Raw genomic sequence first — 26,357 nt, 5'->3', positions numbered from 1 at the left:
AAGAAATGGATTTTGCTCTCTCTTTCCTAAAAAATCCCCACCTGAGCAATGGGGCTATTCTCTAGAGGAAGATTTGCCTCTGAAAGGGACGGATGCTGGACCCAATGCCATCTTGGAGAGTTATACACGTTGGTGTGTTTTTGCAGGGGAGTATGTAAAAAAAAGTCACTGAAATAATTCATTGCTATTTTTCAGCTCATGTTATTCAACTCTTTTGAAATAAATAAGCCATTAGCGATATTGTGACATCCCTTGCACTCTGCCAAGCCTGAAGTTGCACTCTGTCAGGGACTGAGCACATGCTCCCAGCCCTGACTTCCGTCTCGAGCTTCCGTACCACAGAGCATGCTGCCTTGCTGGGTGTATTCACCTCCCTAAGGCATGTGGCCACATCATCAGGGTGCCAAACCCCAATGCTTAATTCCAAGCATGACATTAAAGAGACCAGATACAGCCTTTGGGGGAGTGAAGCAGGAGTAGCCAAAATCCCAGCAGCCCAGAATACACCTGCAAGCACACTTCATTATTTGAGTCAAACTGAGGAAAAGTTTCAGCTATAAAGAACGGGAGACTGTAAAATCCTGGATATTTCGGTGTTGCGTGTGGTTGTTTGTTTGTTTGTTTTTTAAGTATGGCAGTTTAAAGAGTCGTCTCAAAAAGAATTATTTTAGTTTTGATAAGGGTGAATAATTTAAAAGGTTTAAAAAGTTTAAATAACCCCAAGGAAAAAAACCTTCTGTAATGACTGGGCAGAGCACGTGGGCAGAGCATGGCAGGGCTGGGAAGGTTAGACAGGCTGTGCTCACAGCTAGCAAGAAAGCAACGTTTCAAAAAACAAACAAACAAAAAGCTGTTGTGCCATCCTCAGCCCTTAGACATGAATGGAGAGATTTGACTTTGCTTCCCTGGCCTGTACAGCACACCTGCCTGCGGGCTGCTCTTGATGGTGGGATGGCCTGGGCTTCCTGGCACGACAGGAGGCTGAAAGGTACAAAGCTGTGAGGCTGAGAGCCCGAGGCCCTGCCTTCCTCGCGGAGAGATGACGCTGGTAATTTTTCACCCTCGCAAGGATCTTTTAAACTCAAATTACGACTTTCAGGGAGGCTGGCTTCAACATCATGGCCACATTTGAGACCTTGACTCGATGACTCCTCTCTCCCAGGCTGCTGTCACGCCGTTGTGGGCTTTCACTCTCTGGCTGCGGTGGCACCTGAAGAAATAACCTGCTGCTGCTCCCACCAGAGCCAGCGCTGCCGGCAGAGCGACGGGCGAGTGACACCAGTGCTGGGAGAGCTCCGCAGGGGCCGGCGGCACCGCCGTGTGCCCCACGCTCTTCTCTTCGCACCAAGAACCCGAGCCAGACCCTGCGGTCTGGTTATCAGGGAGCCGATCGCCGAGGTGCCGCCTGAGCTCAGCCGTGCGGCGCGTCCCGAGCACGGGGTGTGCGCCCCCCCCCCAGCCCCGTAACCCCGGCTGCTGGGGCCGAGCCCAGCGCAGGGAAGCGCTCGCCGAGGCCGGGCTCCGGCCCCCCGCCCCCCCCCCGCTGGGGTGTGCGCGTGGGGGGGACGCGGGCACGCGCGCGCGGGGGGATGGGAGGGGCGGCGGGGGGGGGGCGGGGCTTAGCGGCCGGCCCCGCCCCCGGACGCGGTCAGCGCGGGCCGTGCCGGGGCGGCGCCGCCGCCAAGTTGCGGAGGCCGCGGGGCGGCAGCGGCCATGGATGCGCTGCGCTCGGCGGGGCGCGCCCTGCTGCGGAGCCCCAGCGTCGCCAAGCCGGCCTGGGCCGGCGGCCGCCACAAGAGTGAGAGCCGCGCGAACCCGGCCGCTCCGCGCCCCGCTTCTTCCTTCCCGTGTTTCCCCCCCCCGCGTGCCCCGCTTCCGCCCCGCGCCCTGGCTGCGGGCGCTGCCCCCTCCCCTCCCCTCTCTCCCCTCCCCTCTCTCCCCTCTCCTCTCTCCCCTCCCGGCGGGCGGCTCGGGGCTGCGGGGCGGGGGGCGCGGTGGCCCCGGTCCTCGTGTCCCAGATCGCGGGACCCCCGGCGGGGAGGGAGCGCGAGCTGCGGGGGCTCCGGCCGCGGCGTGGGCCCGGCCCGGGGCGGGCGCTCGGCTCCTGCCGGCCGTGTCCCTGCAGCGGCCGCCGGAGACGAGCCCCGGGCCGCCCCTTGGCGTGCGCGGCCGGCGGAGTTGGCGAGGGGCCGCGGGAGCGGTGGGAAGGGGCCGGCCGTGCCCGGAGCCCTGCTGTCCCCGGGCGCGCTCCAGCTTCTCCGTTTTGCTGACCTCCTGGCGGGATTGATCCCGGGTTCTTGCTCCTTTTTGTGAGAATGAAGGGCCCGGGAGCTGCGGGAGGTGAAACCGCAGCTCGATGGTGCTTTGGGGGGGGGGGGGGGGGTGAGAGGCCGGCAGCCCCGTGGTTGCAAACGCCTGGTGCTGTGCTGGGACTTGTTGAGCTGCTCCCCAGAGCGCTCCCGTGGGGCAGAGACACTCCTTGCTAACTGCAAAGTGTGGCAGCCCTTCATTTCGGGCTACAGACCTCCCTGAGCCTGCAGAGAAATGACCTTGCGGACCAGCCTGTCCCGGGCAGGCGCCTCCCGCCTGCGGGGCCGCATCGCCTGCGCCAGGCCAGCCTCGGGGGCTTGCTTCGGGAAGGGCAAAGCCTGGGCGCGTTGTGCTTGTGTTAAGTGAAAGGTGGAGAAGGTGGTGGGAAATGGTGCTGAGCAGGGCACGTGGAGGAGAGTCTGCATGTCCCTGCCACGCTCGCTGCCTGTTTACGTGCTTCAAGCTGACAGCTTGTTGTCTGTTCGGCCGTGTGGTTTCCGTGCCTCTCACCTCATGTGGCACACTTGGAGGTTCTTCCCCAGGCTGTAACCGCTCGCTGCAAGCAGTGCCAGAGCAGGGGTGCTGGCAGCAAAGGGGCCAAATGGAGCAGAGGCTCTCCTGGGCTTTTACCTGGGAGCAAAGCTCTGCCCAGTAGCAGGAATCAAAGGAGGGAAAAAATCCCGGCTTGGAGATTGTTGATGCTCACTCCTTGGTGCCCTCGTCAGCTTCTTTCTTTCAAAAAGCCCTTCAGTGTCTGCACCAAAACCACCTGTGCTTCTGTCTCAGCTCAGCGTGAGGAGCAGGTGCCCGGGGCCTTCCTGCAGCCGGTGACGCTGAGGCATCGCCCCCGAGCACACACGGGGTCCCTGTCCTCAGTGAGTCCCTGCTAGGAGTGCAGCGTGCTGAGCTCCCACCTGGTGGTGGAGCTTGTGTCAGGGGGGAGGCCGTGCACCCGGAGCCCTGTCCAGAAGATGGATGTGATGGCTGCTGTTGCAAAACGCCAAGGAGCCTGGGTGGCCATCCTGAATCTCTCGGGCATGGCTTGTGCATGGTATCTGAAGCTGAGGCATGGGTGGCTGATGCCAGGAGAGCAGTCCTGCCTGCTTGTGGAGCCAAGGCAGTAACAGAAGAAAGGGTAGGGAAGGTTTTGTCTTCATCTACTGAGAACTTTTGTCAGCAGCCAAGGCACAGAGCACGCCTGGGACAAAAAACATGCCGGAAATGGCTGAAATTCTTGCTGGGGCGATGCTCTGTTCAGAGCAGAGAGGATGGAACAGTGCACCAGCTGAAATTTCCTGCAGAGGGGCCGTGGAAGGCAGGGGGTGTGCTGGGCTAGATTTGCCCAATCTGCCCCTCCGCCTCCATGCAGGGAGCAAGGAGAAGCTGTGTTGCAATGCCACGGAGCAGAAGTCAGGGAGGTGAGGTCAAGGGGTGGTGGTGCTCGCTTCTCTTATCTGCGCTGCCTTGGAAGGATTCAAGGGCAGTGTGTGGTGGGAACATGGGGTATGCACCATGACCAGCTGAAGGAGCGGGAGCAGGCGGCTGCCTGGCTGTTGTGTGCAAATCTCTCTCCTGACATGGTCACCCAGCTTTGGGTGCTGAGGGTGGGAGGGTAGCAGCAACACCCTTGGCTTTTGAAGAAAGCAGGCTCTTTGCTGGCATCATCTGTTTCCAGACAGGGTACAAGGTGAATACAGCATCCCACGTGTCCTCGGAGCTCTGGGTGGATTTTGTGTGTGTGCTCACCAGCAAGCACTGCTCTGAGACTCGTGCTGGCCAAGTGAAGAAAAGCTGTTTTCCTCTTCTCATATTGGCTCCCGGAGTGGAGCAGCTCCTCTTGCCAGGTGCCTGGCTCAGCCTGCAGCCAGGACCCTCTCCTGCTCAGCAGGACCTGCTCTGGCTGCACAGCTGCACGGCTCCCTCCCTGCAGCACACTCCTCAGCCAAGCTGGGGCTTGGGCTCAGAAGCTCTTGCCTGGTGGTTTTCTTTTCCCCCTGCAGGCAGCCCCTTGGGACCTGCTGGTAGGTTTCAGGTGGGTTCTTCTTGACACCCATGTTGGGAGTGGTGCCGGGTTTGTGGCTTATCTGCTATCTTGCCTTGCCACAGGGCTGCATGCCTTGGGTTACTCAAGAGGCATGTCCCCCCTTGCTGCAGCCCTGCCCCTGCTCTCCAAAGTGGCTGTGGATTTGCAGAAAGTTGCTGAGTTTGGCCCTGTTGCTTGGAGGCAGCCAAAGCTTGGGCTGAATACAAGGCAACAAAGCCTTCAGGGGCATGTTTTGTCTGCAGCCGGCATAAACTGCTCTCCAGGAGCCACGTTGCTCCCAGGGCTGTAGGGCACCTCGGCTGCAGCATTACCTGCAGAGGTAAGAGCCTGGCCTCTTCCCCCTCACCTGCTGCAGCGACCCGAGCCTGTCTGTTCTGGCATGTAAGAGGCTGGCTCCCCCTGCATGCACGCACCGCAGAGGCACACAGGCTGCCTGTGCTTGGCATAAGACTCTCTGCCCTTCTGCCCTGACCCCTCTCGTGTGCACTGTAGGAACACACAAACCACGTCTTTCTGGAGGAAAGGCACTGCCAAGGCATGTTCTTGGCCATAGGGTGCTACCTGAGCACCACGACATGTCCCAGCCTCTGGTGCTGCACTGCCATGAGCTGGACTTGGTGATCTTTTTGGTCCCTTCCAAGTCAGGATATTCCATGATTACAGGAGGGCTTTGGTTTGTATGCTGCAGCCCACAGCCAGCGCATCATGTGCACCTTGGTATAGTTGCCTCCTGCTCAAAGCAAGATTCCTTAAATATGAAAGCTGCAGATCCTGGGTTGCAAGCTCTGTGTCGGGAACTGGAAGTCAGAGGTTAAATCCTGTGGTGCAATTTCAGTCTTACAAATCTACTGCTGTTTCCCATGCCTTTCCGGGAAAAGGAGGAATAGTCACACTTGGACATGCACGTCTGTATCTTCCAGCCTGCCTGACTTTCAGTGTGATTCCAAATTTATCTCCCTTTTTAGGACCCTCTTTCTTTAGGTGCTGGTTAGCATAGGGTAAGGATATTGTGGTGCACAGGGTGGGCACTGAGTCCTCCCCTCCATACCTGGCTGGGCCTGATGCTCAGGAGTCCTTTGGTTTTGGTGTGAGCATGGGTGCCCTCTGTTAAACTGAAGAGCTGATGGATCTTAAAGGGTCACTGACACGTGCTGGGGCTGGTGAAGGCTTGTCTTCCTGGGGAAAAAAAAATGAGGGGGTTGCTCTTGCTGCCTTGGAAAGCTGTGGGGACTGAGGGTGATGTCCACTGTGTGAACACCTGTCAGCTGCTGTTGTGTGCAACTGAAGCATGCTGTCACCTCCCCTGACAGCCAGCTTTCTGCTCCACCACCTTCCACCAGCACCTTGTGAAATCTATCGTGGCAGGGCTGTCTGGTTGCTCAGCACATGTAGCATGCACTCAACCCATGTCAACACGGGACCCCAGCTGGTGAAATGCTGTGCCCTACCGGCAAACTTCCCTTGTGCATTTGGGATTCCAAGAGCCTCTCTGTTGCCCCCCTAGAGCTTCCAGAGAACTGGACTGATACCCGAGAGACGCTGCTGGAGGGGGTGCTTTTCAGCCTCAAGTACCTGGGCATGACGCTGGTGGAGCAGCCGAAGGGTGAGGAGCTCTCTGCAGCTGCTGTCAAAAGGATTGTTGCGACTGTGAGTATCTGTGCTGGGATGCGAGCCCTGGAGCATTCGCAGAGCAGACCCGTGTCACCTTCTGGCACCAGTGATGATTTTAAAAGCTGAGGGTATGGAGGCAAAGCTCTCTTTCTGCAGGCTGTGGTGGCCATCAGGGTTGCAGGTTCAGCCCTCACAGAGGTGAGGTCTGCGACTAGCTAGCTGTGTAACTTTTTGGAGAGAAGCTGTGCAGTGAGCTGAATGTAACCTCAAGCATGAAAGCTCAAAACTAGTAAGTAAAAGGAAGTGGCACCTTAAGTCTTGTTACTTTTTAAGCCACAGTCTGACCTTGGCACAGGGGATGTCTTGCTGCTTGAGCAGGATTTGTCAGTGCAACTCGGAGCTGGCTGCTTGGGATCCCTCATCCTGCTCCCAGCACAGCTCCCTTAAGGGCTTGTGCTCTCATGGCTTCCTGAATTTGCACTGGTGCACCCCACTGCTCTGGAACTGGTCCTAAAATGAAAACTCCCTGGGGTGCCATCATGCATTTACAGCTTTGCATATTTTGGCCAGACCAGCCAGGACTTTGTGCTGATGGTTATGGTGACAGTTCTAGTGCTAGACTCCTAGACTTGTACCTCTGTGCTGTATGGGGTGTGGGGTGCCCATCGTTGTCTCACTAATGCCAGGGTAAATCACTCCTTAAGGGAACGTAATGGTTTAACAAGTGCCTTACTACACCTGGTAGTAAATTCAGTCTCTAATACTAATTACTGCTATTAGGATGTCTATTAGGTAGTCTATTGCATATCTAGAGTGACTGATCTGCTGTGCTCATATAGCCTTAGATGTGTCTGTGCTGAAAGCCTGCAACTTTCCCCTCCCTCTTTTCCTTCCAAAGGCAAAAGCAAGTGGAAAGAAACTGCAGAAAGTTACTCTGAAGGTCTCACCCAGAGGGATCGTGTTAAATGACAGCGGAACTAACGAGCTGATCGAGAACATCTCCATATACAGGTGCGTTATGGGACACACTGCAGCATATGTGTGCCCTGAGCCCTCCTCACCTGCCTGTGCCCAGTGTGATGAGACAATCGTTCTGTGGTGGCATCTGAGTCCCCCCTCCTGGGTGGCCAGCTCTGATGTCCACCCAGGCCTTAACTGACATCTCTGACCATCGTGTCTTAAAGCAAAGCAGCGGTGGGAGAAGGAGTGTGATCCCTATACTTAAGGGAAGCATACATGTCATGCAATAAGTGTGTCCAGTGGTGCGGTAAGGGAAGACATAATGAGCCTTGACATCTCGTGTGAGTGCACTGCTGATCTGCAGCCAAGCGCCCCGTGGCCATGTGAAGCTTTGCTGAAGAAATGCTGAAGCGGGTAAAGGCAGGAGGTGGATGTGGAGGGTGGTCAGAGCATTGCTGAACAGAGAGGGATGTGAGTGCTGGAGCTGGGGCTGTCCCCCGCCCTTACTGGCTGCTGCGCCCCACGCTCTTTGCTTCTGATGTGTTTACATCACTCTGACAAAGAGCAGGGCTTAGGCAGCTGTTGAGACCTAATACCAGTGTGGGAGGGGATGGTGAGGCTGGATTATCCCATATCCACTCCTGGATTTTTTTAAGTGTATTTTCAAAGAGTATCTGGTTTGAGGCAGATGCAGGCCAGGAGGAGCACAGCTAAGCTCAGATCTGTCCCTTTCCATCTCTTCTGTTCCTTCTCCTTTCACCCTTCATACACTCCACTTTCTGTCCTTCACCTGCCACGTTACATCCCTTTGCTATGCATGGGATGGGGAGCGCTAGGTTGGGGCACTCTCTCCAGCAGGACTACTAACTTACTTGCTTTTCTCCAGTTTAAAATAAGCAGTCGCCTGCAGCCACCTCCCTTGGAGATAAAAACCACTGCTTAAAGAGCAGAGCTGGGTGAAGCGGCCATGAGTGTGATCACACCGAAATTGGTATTGCTATGCTGGTGTAAAATCTTATGTGAGCAGAGCCACGCGCCTTGGGTGTTTAGATGCTACCTTAAATCCTGCCCAGACACTTTCATGGCCAGCAGTAAAGCTGTCCCTCCCCATCAGTGCTTGTATACAAGCATCCCCTTGGTTCAGCTTAAATAGGCTGTTATGTGGGGACTGATGCTGCTCCCCAGAGATGCTGGTGATAAGGGGTGAAAGCTGGGAAAGCAAGTGGGGATTATCTCCTCACTCTCCAAGTACGCTCCACCATTGCTGTTTCCAGGGAGTTCCTCTAACAACTCTACTGTCTTCTGTTTGGCTTTTTTGCCTACCAGGGAGATGCCACCTCTGAGCTCTTGCCCCAGGTCGGGTGCTCAGTCAGGCAGCAGGACAGGGTGGCTGCGACTAAAACATGGCTGTTGTCACTGGTGTGCTGCTGCGAGAGGCCTCGCAGTTATAAAACCTCCTCACTTCAGAGGCGGGTGTGAATTGCCCTTTCCCTGCAAATAAAGCCCATCGTATTTCAATGTGAACACTGGAGGTTGTGGGAAGACAGCCGCATGTTTGCGTAGGTGACCTTTTGCAGCTTTGTCGTGGTTATTAAAAGACCAGAAATGCTGCTATGGGGACAAATGGGAGAAAGGACTAGACTTCCAAATGCCTTTTTAATCCAGAGCACAGCTCAGCTCTGTAAGACTAAACACAGGCTGTTGAGCAGAAGCATCCTCACATGCAGTGAGAACCTAATGCAGTGTAAACACATTTTGAATGCTGCTTTTTAAGTTTCAGCATCTCCCAGGATCTGGGACTTTCCAGTCCCTTCCCCACAAAGCCTCTGGGGCAGCAAGAGCATGAGCAGAATGGGCAATGCAGGGCAACAGGAAAACTTCCACCGAAGTGTCCCACTTTTTCCTTGAGCTTTCTTGTTCTGTACCACCTGTTTGATCTGCTGTATACCCATGGGAGAGTCGCTGCTTGTGCCTACTGCCTAGCACTAAATGTCCAGGGCAGCTCCAGCTAGTGCTGCCTTTAGATGAGATGCTTGGTCCTGCAGCTTCTGGCCCAGAAGGTCCCTGAGGGGAGAGCCTGTTGCTCTTCCAGAGCCTTGTATTCCAGCGTAACCCTTGCCTGGAGACTGGAAGAGATGCAGCTGTTCCAGGGATGCTCCCTCAAGGGAGGCTGAGCTTCCTTCTCTGCATCCTGTGTTCTCATGTCAGGGCTCTCAGAGCATCCTTGCATCTGCTGCTGCAGATCTCAGAGCCCAAACTTCAGCCTTTGACAGCTTTTCTTTGGTGCTCCTGCATCATTTTCCTTCCCTGGTTTGAGAAAACACAGGGAAACCTCAAGATTAATTCATAAGTTGAGGAAACAAGTCTTTCTGTCTCCTCTCGTAACCTTATACTCCAAGGAAGATCTTCCAGACTCTCTCTGAGGCAGGGCATTAGATGTGTTCCCAGACTGCCACGCTGCAGTGCTTACTTGCCTTCTAGAACCTGTCCTTCTCCCACAAGGTGAAATGTTTTCTCTTCTCTCCTGCCTCTGTGTGATGCACATGGTTCGTGCTGAGCTGTGCTGTGGCTGGCTACGGAGGGGCCAGCAGCTGCTCTGAGTTTCTCTTGCGCTCAAACCAGCAGCATTAAGTCCTCTGTGTTGGGCTTTGTACTGAAGCTGGGTAGTGCTCCTGCACTCTCTCTGCCTTTACTGCGTGGCCCTGATGCTTGAAGACACGGTGCAGGAGTTTGCTGGCAGGTTTGATGAGGGGTTGGTTGGTCTGTGCGTGCAGTGCCCCAGACAAGACGTTTCGTTCTGTCTTTCAGGATATCCTACTGCACGGCAGACAAGATCCACGATAAAGTATTTGCCTACATTGCCCAGAACCAGCTCAATGAGAACCTGGAGTGCCATGCCTTCCTCTGTACCAAACGGAAAATGGTTAGTCCAGAGGAAGAAATGGGGATGTGGTGTTAGGAGGAGGAAGCAGAGAGGGGCTGCACGAGTGCTGCAATAACAGTTTTTGCCCTGAGCTATAGCAAGGGGAGTCCTTTCCCATCTAAAGGCCGTGGGACAGTACCTGTGCAGGCGCTCCATGGTCCTGATGTGGTGCTATAACCTGTCTGCAGGCAGTTAATTGCTGCCCAGTGGCAGGCGATCACTCTCTAGAGGGACCCCACCGCTGCCATGGAACATTCATGAGGAGGAGGTGTGACTATGGGCTGGATTCAGCCAGTTGTCTCACATGGACAGGAAACGAAAAGCCTTTCTGCCCCCAAGGTCTGAGACTGGGGTGAGAACACCTGGCCCTGGATGAGCACCTGAAATCCTCCTGCCTTGCTGCAGTCCTGGGAGCTGGGACTCCTTTTCCTGCTCAGCAGCTGCTTCCCAGGACTGCAGGAGCCTTGATACGTCATGGGCTTGAGAGGCTTGGAGAAGTGAGGATGTCTCCAGGGAGGATGATGATAGCAAGGTGCCAGGGGGAGGCCTTTAGCCAGTGATCCTGGGCTTACTATTCTGTTGTCTTTTTCTCCACTGAAGCTCCCTGTTCAATTTTTGCTGACATCTTTGCAGACAGAGCTGTGTCCTCTCAGAAGGAGGTGTCAGGACGTGCAGTGTATGAGACCCCACTGTGCCAGAAATTAGGGCTTGAAGCAGAGACCTGCATATGTAAACCAGTCTCTGGTTTTTGCTTTGAACCTTCTTGTGGAATTTTTCCTGCTGATTCAGGGCATCTCATGGAGGGAGGGCTCCCAAATGGTCAGGATGGGCAGGAATACAACATTTTACAAGCTGGAAGGGGAGAGAAGTGGATCACTGGGCAGTGGCTCCATATGATAACGTGTGAAAGTCCTTGGGGCTCTTAAGTAGAGCATCATGTGAGTCTGACAGCAAATGGCAGGAAGGGGTGTAGGAGAGAAGGACAGGTCAGATCCTTCTGCCCCCAGAAATCCTTCCTCTGGAGGGACCTGCTGTGTCTGTTGGGGATCTGAGCAGAGAGCTGGATGTCTTGGATCTGCTTCCCTCCTTTCCAAGCCAGGAAGCAATAGCCCAGGAGGCTGCAGGAGCTGTTCCCTTTGGTGCATCCCAGTATGGTGATTTCTGGGTCCTCATGAGCATCCCTATCTCCAGCAGGCTGGCACTGCTGCTCATGCCTGGAGCACAGTGACTGCAGGTCTGATAATATTCTTCACTTCTCCCAGTTCTTTTTTTTTTTTTCTTTTTTTTTATCCCCTCTTGGGAGAGAGTAATGGAAGCTACAAGTTGTGTCTCCTGTGGTGTGCATTCCCATCCTTGCATGGTGAAGATAAGCCTTGCTCTGCAAATTAAAATTTAAATCTCTCCATTGGTAAATGAATTATCTCACTATACATCAGCACAGTACATCTCCCTCCAAATGAAGTTCTTCAAGGCCTTTTGTGGCAAAAACTAGAAATATTTCTCTTTGTCTATATAATGCATGAATGTCATGCTGGTAAGGTGGTGCCCTGCTCCCAGACCAGGCACTGCCTCTGTCCCAGGGCAGCATCCCTGAATGTATGCATAGCTACCAGTCAACAGGCATGTCATTCATCTATATTTTTAGTTCATGAGTAATTCTCAACAGTGGCTGTGTCTTTAAGCTGTCAAATCTGAATCAAGCTTAAAATTGTAAACAGCTGTGAAGGGGTTTTTGTACTTAATTACCATATTTAAGTTTTTAACCATAAAATGTTTCTACTTCCATCAAAGATGTAAATAGCTCTGACATTCAAATGAGCTCTCGTGCCTTGCAAGGCTTAATTGCTTTGTTGCAGTCTTCTCTCTTCTTCCCATGCAGGATTGCATGGCTTTTGGGAGAAGTGTGTTCTCCTTCAGCACTTTCCCCTATGTCTCTGTCCTCCAAACTGCAAAGGGCTGTAGGTTATGTGCTCCAGGATCTGGGTTTGTTTAGCTTGTAACTTCATAAAACAAACTTTGGGGCTCCTACAGTGTGCCAGCCTTGGTGTATTACTTGTTATCTCCTTGCACTCTAAACTGCCAGTGAGCTCTGCCTTCTCCTAATGAAACTAGCATTTATGTTGCTATTTATACATCTTAAGCAACTTGTGTTATTTAAGGTGTGTTTTTTTTTTTTTTTTTAATACTACTCAAACTCTTGGCTGGGGGAGGAATGAAGGGACTGAAATGAAGGTGTCCTGCTGCAGCCTTGTCTGTGTGTATGTCCAGCTCGAGGCTGTTGCAAAACAAACCCAAAGTATTGGTTTAAACCCCTGGGACCCAGCCTAGCTTGGGGGGAAGAAGGGGAAGGCTCTGTGGGTCTCCCACATCGCACCTCCCAGATTACTCCTTGTCCAGGAGAGCTGGGAACTTGCCACATTTTGCCCTGTTGTCTGCTGTTCTCAGAGTATCCTCATGCACGTGGTCTCGCTGGGTGCTGGAGAGGGCAGCAAAACACAGCCCTGTACTTCTCTCCCTGGCTGTTGTGTGACAACAGTGACAGTGGTGTGGTCCAGGCTGCTTGGGCTCTGACCAGGTGCTGAGTCCCTTTGCAGGGTTGGTCATTCTGGGCATGATGCTCTGTGGCAGATACTGCACAGCACAGCCCCTGAGCAGGGAGCTACAGCCTTAGGGGAGCCATGGGGACAAGCCTGGGGCTGTGCAGCAGTTGCACTTGTTGAGATTGTGTTTAGGTGTGGGGTGTGTGAAGAGCTGTGCACCCTGTGGTTGGGAGTGGCTCTTCTCTCTCCTTGGCAGCATAATGCTGCTGATGTCTCTTCCTCTGCCTCCTCCATCCTCCTGTTGCAGCTTAAGATGTCTGCAATATGCTCTGTGTTCTACATGGAGCAAGTCCCTGTTTCCATCAATATTTGGTTACCTCTCCATAGCCAGGCAGTGCAGGAGTACATGGAGCGGAGGACTGGATGGATCCATGTTAACGTGAATCTGCAAGGCAGAGCCTCCGAATGATTTCAGTCTGTGAGGACCTGTCTATTAATGTGCTGCCTAACCACTGTCTTTCCAGGCCCAGGCAGTCACCCTCACTGTAGCTCAGGCGTTCAAAATAGCGTTTGAGTTCTGGCAAGCCTCCAAGGAAGGTGAGTTTTATTACTTTCTCCATTCATTACATGTACTTCTACTCTTCCACACAGCTGCAGTCCCTCCAAATCTATTTACTTTTGCCAAATTGGCTGTAATGTCCTTATGCTCTTAGTGTGGATCCCCACATTCGAGTTTGATTTTGGATTTGAGTTGGACCCAAAAGTTCAAGGGATGACTCTGTGTTTTTCTGGCTTTCAAGTGCTTTTTCTTTTCCTCTTGCCCTCAAAATTTCCAGGCTGCTGTTAAGGTTGGTCCAACCTGTGGCATGATTTAAGTTATCTTCCAGGTTTCACTAGACAGCCTTGTCAATCAGGCAGAATTTTGGCTTCACTCCTTTCTTGCAAGTAGGTTTGGAGGACCAAGTATTTATCTGTGGTATCTCAGGAGCCCTGCCACTGTCAATATTTTGCTTTTACCTTTCAGAAGATTATAAAAACACACCCAGAGCTTGGGCTGCTTTGGGCAGAGGAGACCTGGTGACCTGTTGTAACTGTCCCTGCTGGCCCTCCTTGCAAAAGGCTTTATGGGGTAATGCTTTGCCAGCAGTGATAGGATCTCCTTCTTTTTCAGAGAAGGAGAAGCGGGAAAGGTCCGTCTTGGAAGGAGAAGGGTTGAGCAGCCCAAACTTGGATGCCCATGCTTGCCCTGACACACGTAAGTCACCAGCAGCAGAAATTTGTCTCAACCTTGGGGATGGGGGCATCAGGCTGCTGCCTAACATTTGTGGGTGTTTTCCTGGGAGGGCTTTGATGATCAGCGAGGAGCAGACACTTTTTTTTTTTTTTTTTTTTTTTTTTGAGATGTTGGCCTTGGTAGAGTGCCTGGAGTGTAGTTGAGGAGTTCAGGATCCTTCCATCTTCCCGTTAAATATCTCTTGCACCCCCTTGTACACAGCTGCTGTCTCCCCAAATCTGTTTACCTCCATCCAAGACAAATGGGCTGTAATGCCCTTAAGAGCTTAGCATGGATCTCCACATCGCAAGTTTGATTTTGAGTTTGTGTTGGACCCAAAAGACTTGCTGTCCTGTTGGCTGTGTGAAAATAAAACACTTAAATGGTAAAAGCCCTCGTAATTCATTGTCTGGCCATGGGTCCTCTGAAACACTGGATGTATAGCCAGGAAGATATGGGACAGAAGGCTAATCTCCCTTCCATGCTGGCCACAGAGATAAGAGGATTTGGCACAGAGGAAAATAGCATTAAACTGGGCTTACTTCCAGACTGGCATATCTCATTCTCTCATGTGAAGGCCCAGGACTGGATGAATCTGTCACAAGTGGTGGCAGAATAGAACAAATGAGATCCAAGGCTGCAACTGGTGTAGAAATAGACCCTGTTGTCTGCCTGGCCACAGGCTGATGATTTGCAGTTGGAGCATTTCTGCATCTGCACATATCACAGTGTGGTGGGGAGGATTTAAGGCTTCCCTGTGGTGTACTGGCAGCCCCCAAGCTATAAACTATTCCTTGTCCAGTGCAGGATTTTCCCTCATTCCTATAAAATAAAGATGCATCCTTGTGAGATGTTGAACTGATGTCATGGTCTGAGCTGAGGATATCACCCAGTCTGTTCCCGCTCTGTGGTTGCTGTTCCCATCCGATGGGCTATGAAGCCCTGGGGTGGGATGTTTCAGCTTTGCCCAGGACTGATCCTGAGTCCTTCTGAATGTAAGCATGTACCCAGGAGCCTCCTTCGATGGCTGATGGAGGGACAATCTGTCTGATCCTTCCCTGCCTCCCTGATGAGGGGATCTCAGGTGCCTGATGTGAGTATCTAGAATTAATTGGGTAGAAACCACAGCCTCAGCCATTGTGAATGTAGCTTCTCCATATTAAGAGCTGTGGCCATGGTGAAGGAATTCAATGCTGTCCCCTAACATTCCCCTGAAGGGAAAGAAATTGCTGCAAAACAGGTTGGTTTTGTGTCATCTGTGTTTTTGTGTTTTTTGTTTTTTGTTTTTTTTTTTTCCTCCCCTGCCTTGTTCCCTCTCTTCTTTGCTCACAGCAGCAGTCACAGCGAACTTGCTGGATTTAGAAGATCCTGCCAAACTGACCCTGAGTGGCAGTGCAAACTCTGCACATTTAGATAACAGCATGTTTGGGCCCAGCTCCTCTGTAAATAACAACATGATGTGGGTAAGTGCCCAGGGCACCGTAGCATCTGCCAAGCTGACAGGGATTGATGCTGCCTCCATTTTGTGTGCTCTGGGTCCCCTTTCAGAGCTTGCTCTTGGACAAAACTTGCATTTGGTGTGTGTGATTCTGTGTGTGTGAAACCCCCCTGGGAGCTCTCAGGCAGCTGAGCCATTCAGGGTTTCAGACATGCCCAAGCGAGCTGGGTTTTGGTGTCCTACCTAGAAATTGAGTACCTAATGTCCTTTTTAGGATCAGTAAATAAATTAAAGCAATTTCAAGCTGCTCTGAAAAATGCTGCTGTTAGATAATTTAGTATTATTTATTCTGTAACAGCATTTCTCTGTGGTTTGTCACTTAATTGAGAGACCACCTAACTGCTCTATTCAGGGGAAAAAAATCATTGTTCATGGCCTTTGTCTACTGTTCACTAAAACCAGGTTATGTTCACATTTGTTATTACTTTTAGTTTTCCCTTGTTCTCATTTGTGGCTTTGTCTTGCTTGTCTGAGCATGTATGGCTTCTCTAAAATACCCAGTTATCTGGCTTAACTGTTTCACAGACTGGCAATAGAAAAATAACCCAGATGATGTTTCTGGGTGTGCATCCATAGGGGAGCTTCTTGCACAACCAAGTGCTCCCTCACCAGTAGGGCTGGGGCTGATCTTTGAACCCCCAACCTCTGACCTTGTTCCCGCCATGTTTCCTCTCTGGAAACATGCTGCCTGTTATAATTTGGGAGAATTGAATGATAAAGGCCTTTGTTTGAAGCCTGTTTCTTGTGTCTGCCAGGTCTGAGGCACTTCAGGTTAAACCTGAAGATCAATTCCAAGTCATATAAAATTCTGGAGGTTTACCAGCAGTCTCTGAACCCTCCCTTCTCGCAGTTTTCATACTTTGCGTTATTACATCAGATGGAACCAGCTTTCATCTTAGAACAAGGTGGCAATTTTCAAGCAGGGAGTTTGTGGGCATTGGCTTCTTCAGAAGGACCCAGTTGACCGCAGAGGGGAATCTACTCCAGCTGATGGGCCAGGTCCAGCCTGTGGGCAGAATTAGCCAGGTTTGGATATGGTGGAAAAAGGCCATCCCTCTCCCCTGTCTCTGGGCTGTGAGGGGTGCACAGAATCCCCAGACTGAGCCCTGGGACCTACTCTGAGCAAGCCTGGACAACCTAGAGTTACATCTCTTACCCTGTGACTTGTATGGAGAGTGAGATAAAACCTGCTTAAGGAGGCCAATTGCTGGTAGAAGTGTTGCTTTAGGCACTCAGAAGTCTCTCTCTCTATATATAATCTGCCATGCTCAAGTATGGAGTTAGATCTCTAAATACACTTCTGTGCATTCTCTTAGCAACTACTTCTCTCTCTTTTTATCTCTTTAAAAAAGGAAATGGATGATGGTCTCGACGAGGCATTTTCAAGGTAATTCTGATAACTCCCTTTACGAGCTCACACCACCGGGGACTAGCCCAAAGGGACCAGTGTTTTTCATAGTGCTTCTAATCCAATCAGCTGTTGTGATCTGACCTAGGCAACTGCCCCATTGGTATCTCAGCTCCTAATTGAAAGACAGGCTCTGAGACTGGCTGATAAGCCAGTATTTTGACAACCTTTTAAAGACGGAGAGAGGCTGCGTGTGATAGGAAATTTAATTCCTCAAGCAGCCAGCATGTCTGCTCTTGCTTTCCAGGGAGGTTTGAAGCTGCCTGTCTCCAGCTCCTGTGCTAGCTGTGGCAACACTGGTCCCAGCTTCTGGCATGGGGGTCTTTATCCTTCCTTTCCGTTCTGTGAGGCTTGGACTAATCCCGGTATTGCAGTCTCATCTTTCCCCAAACCAAGAGCAAACTGCTGAGGGCAGCGTCCTCTTTCCCTGCCGAGTCTAGTTCCACTTGCAGCTTTGTAGTAACTCTGATACACTAATTTTGAACTAATTTTGAATTAACATACTTGAGCACATTCAGAGTTTGCGGCCATAAGTTCATGTGGCTTAACTTACTTTCAACTTTCAAGTCCAAATTAAAACCTTCCCTGGAGGTTCACACTGAGCAATCCAGCAATGGTAAACAAATCCATTTTCTTTTGGGTCAGTTATCCTGTCTGTCCTTGCGTAGACAGGTCTGTGCAGGGTGACAGGGATGTTGTGGTGCAAAAAACTATGTGCTTGGCCCTAAGAAGATGGACCTTTGTGTCTCATTTGGGTCTTGGAAATGATTTAAAGGTTCCACTTCCATGGCAACTCTGTCCAAAGTCACGTTCAATAAAGGGACTGCTTGATGTTAATGTCATCTGTTTTTCTCACCTCTGTTCCTTGCTCTGCTTAAATAAGCAGATGTTATTGCAGTCTTTTGTTTTACATTGCTGGATGCCGAGCTGTTGCATCGCCCCTGGCCCCTGTCATTTGAGTAACACGGTATTTGGACTGCACATCCACTGTGGTGGATGCTTTTGAAAGTCCTCCTGCCAGAACATCGTTGCTGGTCATTTTTCTACTTTATTAAAAAGTGCATGCGTGGTTAGTTTTACCTGAGGTTTATTCAATGCCGTGCATCTGTTATATGGAACACGAAATATTTGCATTGACCTGTGGAACTGGGAGAACAGATGCTGCAGTGTTATGTTTCCACAGGGGTATTTAATAGCACAACAACAAACTGGGGCTTGTTAAGTGTTGTGAAATGTCCAGGACCTGCGGAGATGAAAACTCTTTAAACTGATCCTGTGGGCTGCTAAACACCAACTGAGACTTTGTCTTAACACAAAGAGTTAAATGTTTAGGCCAGGGCCCTGGGAGGCAGGAGGGCTGCTTAGAGCTGCCACAATGACTAGCAGGCAGAGAGTGACAACAACATGAGAACCCAGGCCTTGCAGTGAGGCTGCTCCTTTGGCCAGTGGAGCCTTTATGCTGAGATAAGAACCCAGTTAATGACACACCCGCCAGCAATATCTAATAGGAGGAAAAAGACACTGTTCTGCCAGACCATGAACGTATGGGATGTCCAGACTGCAAATTCCCTGGATGCCTGTAGGGGAAATGTAAGGATAAACAAGCAGAAAAGCAGCTATAAATGAGAGAGTTGCAAACGTTACATGCCAACTTTCCCCTTACTGAATTACTACTTTCCGTTGGAGGACTTTAAATGCATAACTGAAGTTTGGATTTGGCATTAAAGATGCATCAAGCATCCAGGCTATAAACTGCATGCATTTCTGTTCTTATTTTTTTTGTTTTTTCTTCCCTCTTAGACTTGCTCAGTCGAGAACAAACCCTCACGTTCTCGACACGGGACTGACAGCTCAAGATATCCAGAGCGCAGAAATGCTTTCACCTGTAGATTGGGATAAAATAGATTCAAATACAGGCGAGAAAGATGATGTGTTCATGTTTTGAAGTCAAATTTATCTAATAGCTGACATTAGAATAACCAGTAAAAGTCTGTGGACTGAATTATGCTCTTCCAGGTGCTGTACACAAGAGACTATTCTGAGGGATCATCACCAAGTCAGATCATGTTATGGCACAGCTTAGACCAAAGCTTTAGAAATCTAATGGTGAGAGGTTTTTTTGGTTTTGTTTTTTTTTAACCTTTTATCTAAACCGCAAGATGCTCTTGAACATATTTATTCATAGCTTTGCAGTTTACATACATTATTGGAAGGTGTGTAGAGCATCTACAGTATTTGGTGGCAATATACCATGGAAGAACCATCAGCAGTGCCTGTTCCTCTCTGCAAAAGACTATGCAACACCAAAGTCTCTGCGTATACGCATTTCTAGACAAAGATCTGCAGATGCAAATGCAGTTGCAAGCACGACTGTTACTAAGCTACTGTTTCTTGAACAATACATCACCTACCTAGGCTAAGGGGAAGAGAGTTGCTGCAGCTGCTAGTGATGATAAAATCAAAGAGGTAGCAAAGATGTTGCTTTTGTTGGGAGTGTCTGTGATACTCTCACAGTTGTCAATCACCCATACATGTTCTGGCTTTTTCTTTGCCAGCTTCTTAAAGGAATTGATGCTTTTTACCCAAAGATTCTATGAAGTTCTGCACTTTAAAACTTGAACTGAAAGCAGTGGTCCAAAATGGCAAACTAAGCAGTGCCTGTGATATCTCTTCAGAAGCTGTTTATCCTTCTTCCAAAACAAATGAACAACAACAACAAAAAAAATCACAGTATTTCAGGTCTCTTTCAAAACTGCTCACATACACTGTTTCTGATACAACTCGAAATACTGAAGCTCAGTTGCATTGTTGGTTTACAAGCAAAGCCACCAGGGAGTAACCAATCTGCTTTTCTAAAGTGTATTGAAAGTTGCAGGTTTTCTGAATCCAGTAGCACAATAGATTTGTGTTCTTAGCTCTGCTAAGTGGATTTGGCCATGCGTGCCTTTTTACTGTCTCAAAACTATTTGGTAGTTGTCCACTCAATAGACTCAGATGGAATTGGATTAGACAAGACCAGTACTTGGATGTTCAGTTAGCAAAAGGTGCCCCTTTCAGTGGTATTCCAGTCCTCTTCCCCCTATAGTCACATCTGCTGTGAGGCTTAGGAAGCTCTTTTCATCTATTCGTGGAACTGAAAATAAGTAATGGAGGTATAAAGCTTATGCTAATTAAAAGATTAAGTTTAATAATCCTAAATAGTTGCACTGACAGTTTGTAATGTTCGTGGCCTTCTGTGAAGTATACTAAGTATACTAAGCTGTTTTGTAGATTTGTAACTTGGACCTTGGTTTTGAAACACTAATTCATTCGTCAGAAAGGTCGTTATAATTCTTTGTTTGCTAGTAAACAAACAAACAAAACCTCTTTGTCAGCTTTAACAGTTTATTAGGAAACAGCTGAATGACTCTGACTTAGATTTGATTTTTTTTTCTCTGTTATTGTGATAAGGTATTGAGGACTTGGGAAGCCAACTTACCATGTCTCTTAGTAAAATGTGTTCCCTGCTTATTCTGCAAAATTGTGTTTAGAGCAATTTTACATCTTGAACCTACTATGCCCATGACTTACTTGATGTCATGTGTAGCATCTCTCTCTTGCGATTGAAGGAATTACTCAAAGTTCATCCATGCTACAGAGGCACACAGTAGAGACATGAACCTAATGGACTGTGAGGCTTTCTCTGTACGTTGTACTTCTCCTTTTCTAGAGATTTGAGAGTCATATACTGAAATACACAATACTATATATGTATGTATATAGTTTTTAAGAAAACCTAATGCTGTAAACAATATCTGTATGGAGAAAAATAAATATTCTGCCATTTTTTGGAGCATCTGTGCTGGCCTTACTTTTACTGTGGCATTTTTAATATGTGGAAGTCTTTTGAGTTTTCTTTTTCCCTTTATGCATAGCAGTAAGCAACCAGAAACAGTGGGAAAAGAGAAAGTTTCTGTCCATCAGAAGACTGTTTCTGGGGCCATCTATATGGAGAAATGATGGCTGCATTTGGGCACCATGTGGCAGCGCTGCTTCCAGGGCGTGCTTAGCGGATCTAGATGTGGCCACACGGGCTGTAGCAGAAGGGCGTGCAGCATCTGCCTCCTGTGCCGTGGGCAATGTACTGATGGGGTCAGGAGGTGACTGTTTGCAGTCTGCTTAGTATATCTGCCCCTGCTTAGCTGAATCAGCCTCTAGGTAAGGATGATAACAGAAGATGAAAGTCAACGATTAGTCTCATTGACAGGTATGTGTGGTGCTGGTAACATCAACAAATCAAAAGCATCTTAGATGATAGTATTTGAGTCACTGTGCACCGTACTTCTCCCTTGGGGGGAGCTTAATAGTTGGCATTTAAATAAAACTCTGCAGAGAATACCCTGTACTTCCCTGCATATCCAGCCTCTCCTTGCAATTCCGGCTTTTTCTGGCTACTAGCTCAAGAGCAGTTGGGCTCCTGCAGCTGCTGGTTAATCACACTGCTAACACTCACCTGGGAAGCAAATGGAGAAATTAATTTGGGAATGCTGACAAATAGATTTAACCTGAGTACAGGCATGCTCCTTGGGCATAACAGAGCTGGGCTCTGGGTGGAGGCAGATGCCTCTCTTCCAGTAGCATAAGGCTATTGTGAAATACGCGTCTTGGTGGAGCAGAGACTCCCGGCGCACCCAGTGCTGTTTGCTTACCGCTATTCCTTTAATGAATTGTAAACTTTGATTGTAACCCAATTTGGGACTCAGTCATTTATAACACTATCAAAAAAAAAAGTTCATTTTTCTGTTTAAATCGCCTATTCCAGTGCAAGGAGATGTCTCAGATGATGTGTACTGGATGCCAACAGTCTGCTTTTGTGCATAACCGATGGTGGTGCTGAGGTACAAATGGATCTTTTAATTTTGATGTGACTTTTTTTTTTTTTTTTTTTTTTAAGCGACAGTTCAGAAGCTTTCAGCGTCCCTTTTTTTTTTTTTTAAGCGACAGTTCAGAAGCTTTCAGCGTCCCTTTCCTTCACCTCCGCTGGCAGCTCGTGGGAGGGGGAGGCAGGCGTTTACCGAGTGGCAGCAGCCGGGAGGGGGGCCCCGCGTACTCGCCCGCGACGTGGGGCTGGTTTAAAGCAACCAACCGGCCTGCAGCCGCGGCCCGGGCATTCCAGCCAGGGTCTCAACCTCGGGCACAAGCCCTTCGGAAGGTTTCAAGTATCCAAACGCTTCTTCCCTAGGCGAAGGCTGCGGCTGACAGGCTGACGGCCCTCGGGTGCGCGCAGCTCGACGTCCTGCGGGGCGCCGCCACCCAGCCCTGCCGTAAGCCCCCCGTCAGGGCCCCGCCGCCCCTCGGGCCGCTGCTCGCCGTGCTCCCGCGCGTGCCGCGGCGGGGTTGTGAGGGCGCGGGGCCGTTTGGGCCCCCCCTGCCCGGCCCCTGAGCGCCGCGGGGGCCGCGCGGACGGAGCCGCCCCTCAGAGCCCCTCGCAGCGGGGGAGCGGGCAGCGGCTCCCGCCCGCCCCCCCCCCCGCCGCCCTGTGCCAATCGCAGCGCGGGGGGCGCTCCTCGCAGCCAACCGAGGGCCGGCTGCAGGAAAGAGGCGGGGCGAGGCTCCCGGCTCAAGCCAGGCAACCGCGGTAAATAAGGGGGCGGGGTCTCCTCGGCCTCCTGGCATCTGGGAGAGCCAACAGGCGAGGCCGCGCTCCACCAGGTAGCCAATAACGAGCGAGGGCGGAGCGAGGCCCCGGGGCGGTGGGGGTGCCAGAGTCACGACCGGCAGAGCCCGCACTGCTGATTGGCTGACGGCGGCCCTGCCTCCTCCTCCTCCCGATGACGTTGGCTGGGGCGGGGGGGGGCCGGCGGCCCTGTCGCAGCGAGCGGCGGCGGAGGCGGCTCGCGGGGCGGGCGGGAGGGGGTGAAGAAGAATCCCCCGGGGAGCCCGGGGCCGGCAGGGGCAGGGGCAGGGGCAGCCCTCCTCGGCGATGGGTGGGCGGGCGAGCGGAGCTCCTCCGCCGAGAGCTGGGCACGCGCTGTCCTCGTAATTTAAGGAGCGCGCCCGAGTGCCGGCAGCAGCGAGGGGTTCTCGCTTCCGAGATGCGCGGGCAGGGCTGAGAAGGTTTTGTTCGCTGTAGGACTCGGAGCCGCTCGGATCTATCGGAGGGGTGAGTAAACAGGGCTGGGAATAGCAAAGCGGCTGCGATCCCATTTCGACGTCGTGCTTGCGGGCAGCGCGGTCTCTGCCCATAGGAGCAGGGGTTTTTTGGCTCCTACGTAGGTCTTTAAAACGCGTTCTGCTTTTTGGAAGTGCTAATGCTTTCCTGGTCTGGAAGTTGGGGTCCGTTTCTTCTAGCATACCCAAGGAAGGAATGAGAGGAAGGGAGTAACGGCGAGGCAGAGATTTGGGAGAGGGTAGGAATTCACTGGGATCCATTTTGCAAAAACGAAGTCCGTAGGTTTTTCCTCAAGAAATTTAGGCCGAGTCGAGCTTTCCGCATGGATTACTTGCGGACCCCATTATCTCCATCCCTGTGCGTGAAGGCAGCTTCTGAAAGCCTGGTGAGGAGAGAGAGAAATATCCCTGGCCCTGTCTGTCTCGTCCTTGGCCCCGAGCACCCTGCCCGCCCTTCTCGGGCTCCTCACTCCTCGTCCCCTCGCTCCTCGTCGGAGCGCCGAGCCCTGTGCTCGGCCCGAGGGTTGCCCGGCTTCTGGTGAGAAGAGGCCGACAGCCAGGAGCTGTGAGGGACGGCGCAGAGCTGCTCGCAGACCAGAGAGCTGCTGGCAAGTCAGAGAGAGCGAACTCGTGTGGCTGGAGGGTGGGGGAACGGCTGGGGAGGCTGCAGCTCCTCCATTAAATAAACGCGCTCTTATCATCTTCCCCGCCCCCGCAGAAATGCTGCAGCATGAACCCACCGCCTAGAAGGACGGCCCCGCGCCTCCCCGGCCCCGCGCCCCGCGCCGGGCTCTAAGGCGCCGTCCGGCTCGGAGCCTGCGCGGGGGACAGACGCCGGCAGCGGCCCTACCAGCGGGATGCGCTCACCGCCGCCTTCATGCCGGGAGGGGGAACCCTGAATCGCCGCTCCGCGCCCTGCCAGCCCCTCGGGCCGTCCTCCCGCGCCCCGGCCCGGCGCCCGCTGGCAGCCCCTGCCCGCCCTCGGCCCCCGGGCCCGCGGCGGGGGCCCGCGGCACGGCCGGATCCGGAGCCGTTCACGCGTAACCCGCCGGCGGCCCCCCGCGAAGGCGTCCGCCGCAGCCGGCGGGGCGGGGGGTGGGTCCCTGAGCCCTTCGCTGCGGCAGCCGGCGGCGGTGGCGGCGGGCGCCGCGCGGCGGCTGGGATCCCGTGCCCATGGTGCCGCCGCGGAAGCCGCCGGGGATGCCGGGCTGGCCGGCGGCGCTGGGGCTGCGGCTGCCGCAGAAGTTCCTGTTCCTGCTCTTCCTCTCGGGGCTGCTCACGCTGTGCTTCGGGGCCCTCTTCCTCCTGCCCGACTCCTCTCGCTTCAAGCGCCTTTTCCTGCCCCGCCGGGCCGCCGCCGCCGCCTCCTCCTCCTCTTCTTCTTCCTCCGCCTCCTCCGCCCGCGACGCTGCCCTGCCCCGCGGCCCCCCCGCCGCCGCCGAGCCCCGCCACGCCAGCCCCGCCGCCCCCCGCCGCCTGAGGGAGCAGCTCCGCGCGGCCGGGCCGCCGGCACACACGGCGGCGGCGGCGGCGTCCCGGCAGCAGGTGCGGGGCGACGGGCGGCGACGCGAGCTCGACACGGGGGCGCCCCCCGCCGCCCGGGAGACGCGAGCTCCGTCCCGCTTCGACTACGAGCGGTTCCGCCGAAGCCTTCGCCACCCTGTGCGGGGCGGGCGGCCCGGCGAGGACCCCGACGCCCGTGCCCGAAGGATGAAGATCAAGGAGGTGAGAGCCCCCCGGCTTGCCGTCGCCTCCCCTCGCGGTCTTCGGTCATCCCTCGCCCTCCCCCCGTAGCCGCTCTCTTACCTCTCCTCCCCTCCGGCCTCGTCACCCCCTCTCCTTTCCCCCGGCACCTCTCGGTGTCCCTCACGGCCTTGGCACCCCTCCTTCTCCTCAGTCACGCTCCGTCCTCCCCTTGCAGCCCTGTTGCCCCACTGGTCGCCCCTTGTGGCTGCTTCGTGGTGTTGTTTCCCCTCACAGCCTTGCCCCCCTGCCCCCCAGTCATTCCTATGCCTGCCCCACAGCCTCACCCCCCCATCCGCCATCCCTCGCCCATCCCGCACAGCCTTGTTCCCCAGCAGTCTCCCTGTGGCTTCCACCCACAGCCTCATCTGCTCCTAATCGTGCCTCGTTACCCCTGCACTCCTCATGCTCCCCTCATTTCCCCAGGGTTGCCCTGTTCCCATTTCTCAACCAGGCCACTTGAAACTCCGCCCCCCCCCGCCCTTTTCCCATCTCCAAGGAGGATGACATGAATCGGGGAAGGAGGGGGGACAGGACACAGGACAGGACAGGACATCTCTTTCCCTGGGGGTGTCCTGCAGCATCACTTCGCTCCTGTGATGTGTCAGCGGGTCTGTGTTTGCCTGTGTATGCACGCCTCTGCTCTCACTGGAGGTAATGTTAGGGTACACAGTAAGGTTTAACTAGAAATTAGAATGAAACAAAGGGAAATTTTATTCCGGATGTTACTGAGGGAAGAAAGTTGCTTGGTGGGAAGTGGTTGTGGTTTTGCAAAAGGCTCCTTCCCTGGGTACAAACACAAACCTGGTTGCTTCACAGTATTTGAACACACAAAAGCTGGTAGGAGATGATGAAACTGTGCTCGTCTGTGGGCATGGACAGATGGGATGCACTCACATGGTCATGGGAGAGGAGGCTTGAGGCTGACTGTAAGTTATTTTGTCACATAGTCCAGGTGCAGTTGGCTCAGGACTTGTTACCTGCAAACAGTGGCTTGAAGATTGCTCTCATTTAGACCCCAACATGCCTGGGTAATGTTGGCAGCAGGGTTACATGGATGTAACGGAGGGGAGAATTTGGCCCGGTGCCTCCAGTTTGGGTATAAAAGCCTAGCAACCATACAGATATTGCAGTGCAGTCTGTGACCTAGATAACTTAGAACTATAGATTCTGCTAGTATTAGAATGTGTTTGCCGTTTCTCTTGCTACGATGAATAAAAATCTTGTAGTAACTTTTGATTCTGTAAGCGATGACAATGAGTAAGATATGCAGATTTAATTAAGCAAAGTACTAATTTCCTGGTTTCCTTCTGTCACAGAGGAGTAGGCTATTCCATAGAGATGCTGACCCATGTTAAATAGGGATGGAAGAATAAGAATACCGAGGGCTTTCATCTACAGTAACCTGGGTTTTAAAAACACTTATAATCAGGAGGAGATTTTTTTTTTTTTTTTAATCTTGTTGGTCATTAAAACAAAGGCTGCAGCTAATTCTCTGCCAGGCAACCATACACAACACACTCAGGGTACTGAGTTTCTGTGTGGTCCCGCGTGTGATTGAACTATCCTTTTACTCTACCTTTTGGCTTCAGGGGAGTCATAATATTACAGTACCTGGCCCTCTCACGTGCTTGGAGCTATGGGAATGTGTGCTTGAATAAATTGTAGCCTATGATAGTGTGATGTACTCATGAATAACCCAGCTTCCACTCTATACAAACAAATCAAATTGGAAACCAAATTTATGAGAGCTAGTGGAATTAATTCCTTCATTTGTTTATCACTTTGTTTGCTTTATCGCATAAATGCTCTTTATGTGATGTGAGAGACGTGTGTTATGTAATGTGTATAGATAATGTGTGTTAGGTAATGTGTGCTGTAGCAGTGAGTCTCTCTT

General features: G+C 52.2%; 2 protein-coding genes across 5 annotated transcripts in view; both read left to right on the top strand.

Moving 5' to 3' along the window:
• The first annotated feature begins 1,638 nt into the window (after positions 1-1,638).
• On the top strand, positions 1,639-20,397 carry LDLRAP1 (low density lipoprotein receptor adaptor protein 1). 3 transcript variants are annotated; one of them, XM_082777557.1, is made up of 9 exons: positions 1,639-1,798; positions 5,859-6,001; positions 6,864-6,976; positions 9,734-9,848; positions 12,913-12,985; positions 13,560-13,643; positions 14,997-15,124; positions 16,512-16,546; positions 18,368-20,397. In XM_082777557.1, exons 1-9 carry the CDS (start codon positions 1,714-1,716, stop codon positions 18,510-18,512), a joined length of 921 nt encoding a protein of 306 aa, XP_082633683.1. In that variant the 5' UTR covers positions 1,639-1,713; the 3' UTR covers positions 18,513-20,397. The 3 variants fall into 3 exon arrangements, with proteins under 3 accessions (XP_082633683.1, XP_082633682.1, XP_082633684.1); XM_082777556.1 differs by having other exon boundaries at positions 14,994-15,124; XM_082777558.1 differs by lacking the exon at positions 1,639-1,798 and adding an exon at positions 2,466-4,342 and having other exon boundaries at positions 14,994-15,124.
• A 2,095-nt stretch (positions 20,398-22,492) lies between these two features.
• The window catches only part of MAN1C1 (mannosidase alpha class 1C member 1), a 36,791-nt gene continuing 32,926 nt past the window's right edge, over positions 22,493-26,357 (top strand). The window contains exons 1-2 of one of the 2 annotated variants that reach the window (XM_082777614.1): positions 22,493-22,709; positions 23,436-24,442. In XM_082777614.1, coding sequence (XP_082633740.1) covers positions 23,891-24,442 — 552 coding nt within the window. In that variant the 5' untranslated portion in view covers positions 22,493-22,709; positions 23,436-23,890. The remainder of the gene's footprint in view (positions 22,710-23,435; positions 24,443-26,357) is intronic. The other variant, XM_082777615.1, reaches the window with a different exon arrangement.

This window comes from Aythya marila (assembly GCF_965140915.1).
Source record: "Aythya marila genome assembly, chromosome: 22".
Lineage (NCBI taxonomy): Eukaryota > Metazoa > Chordata > Aves > Anseriformes > Anatidae > Aythya > Aythya marila.
The sequence above is the reverse complement of the archived record's forward strand: the minus strand, read 5'-3'. Positions and strand labels throughout refer to the sequence as shown.

Bases quoted from the DNA above. Each gene is read 5' to 3' on its own strand.
- LDLRAP1 (XM_082777556.1), top strand. From the start codon at position 1,714: ATGGATGCGCTGCGCTCGGCGGGGCGCGCCCTGCTGCGGAGCCCCAGC. The intron at 1,799-5,858 runs GTGAGAGCCGCG...TTGCCCCCCTAG, and splicing joins GGCCGGCGGCCGCCACAAGA to AGCTTCCAGAGAACTGGACT. The intron at 9,849-12,912 runs GTTAGTCCAGAG...CTGTCTTTCCAG, and splicing joins TCTGTACCAAACGGAAAATG to GCCCAGGCAGTCACCCTCAC.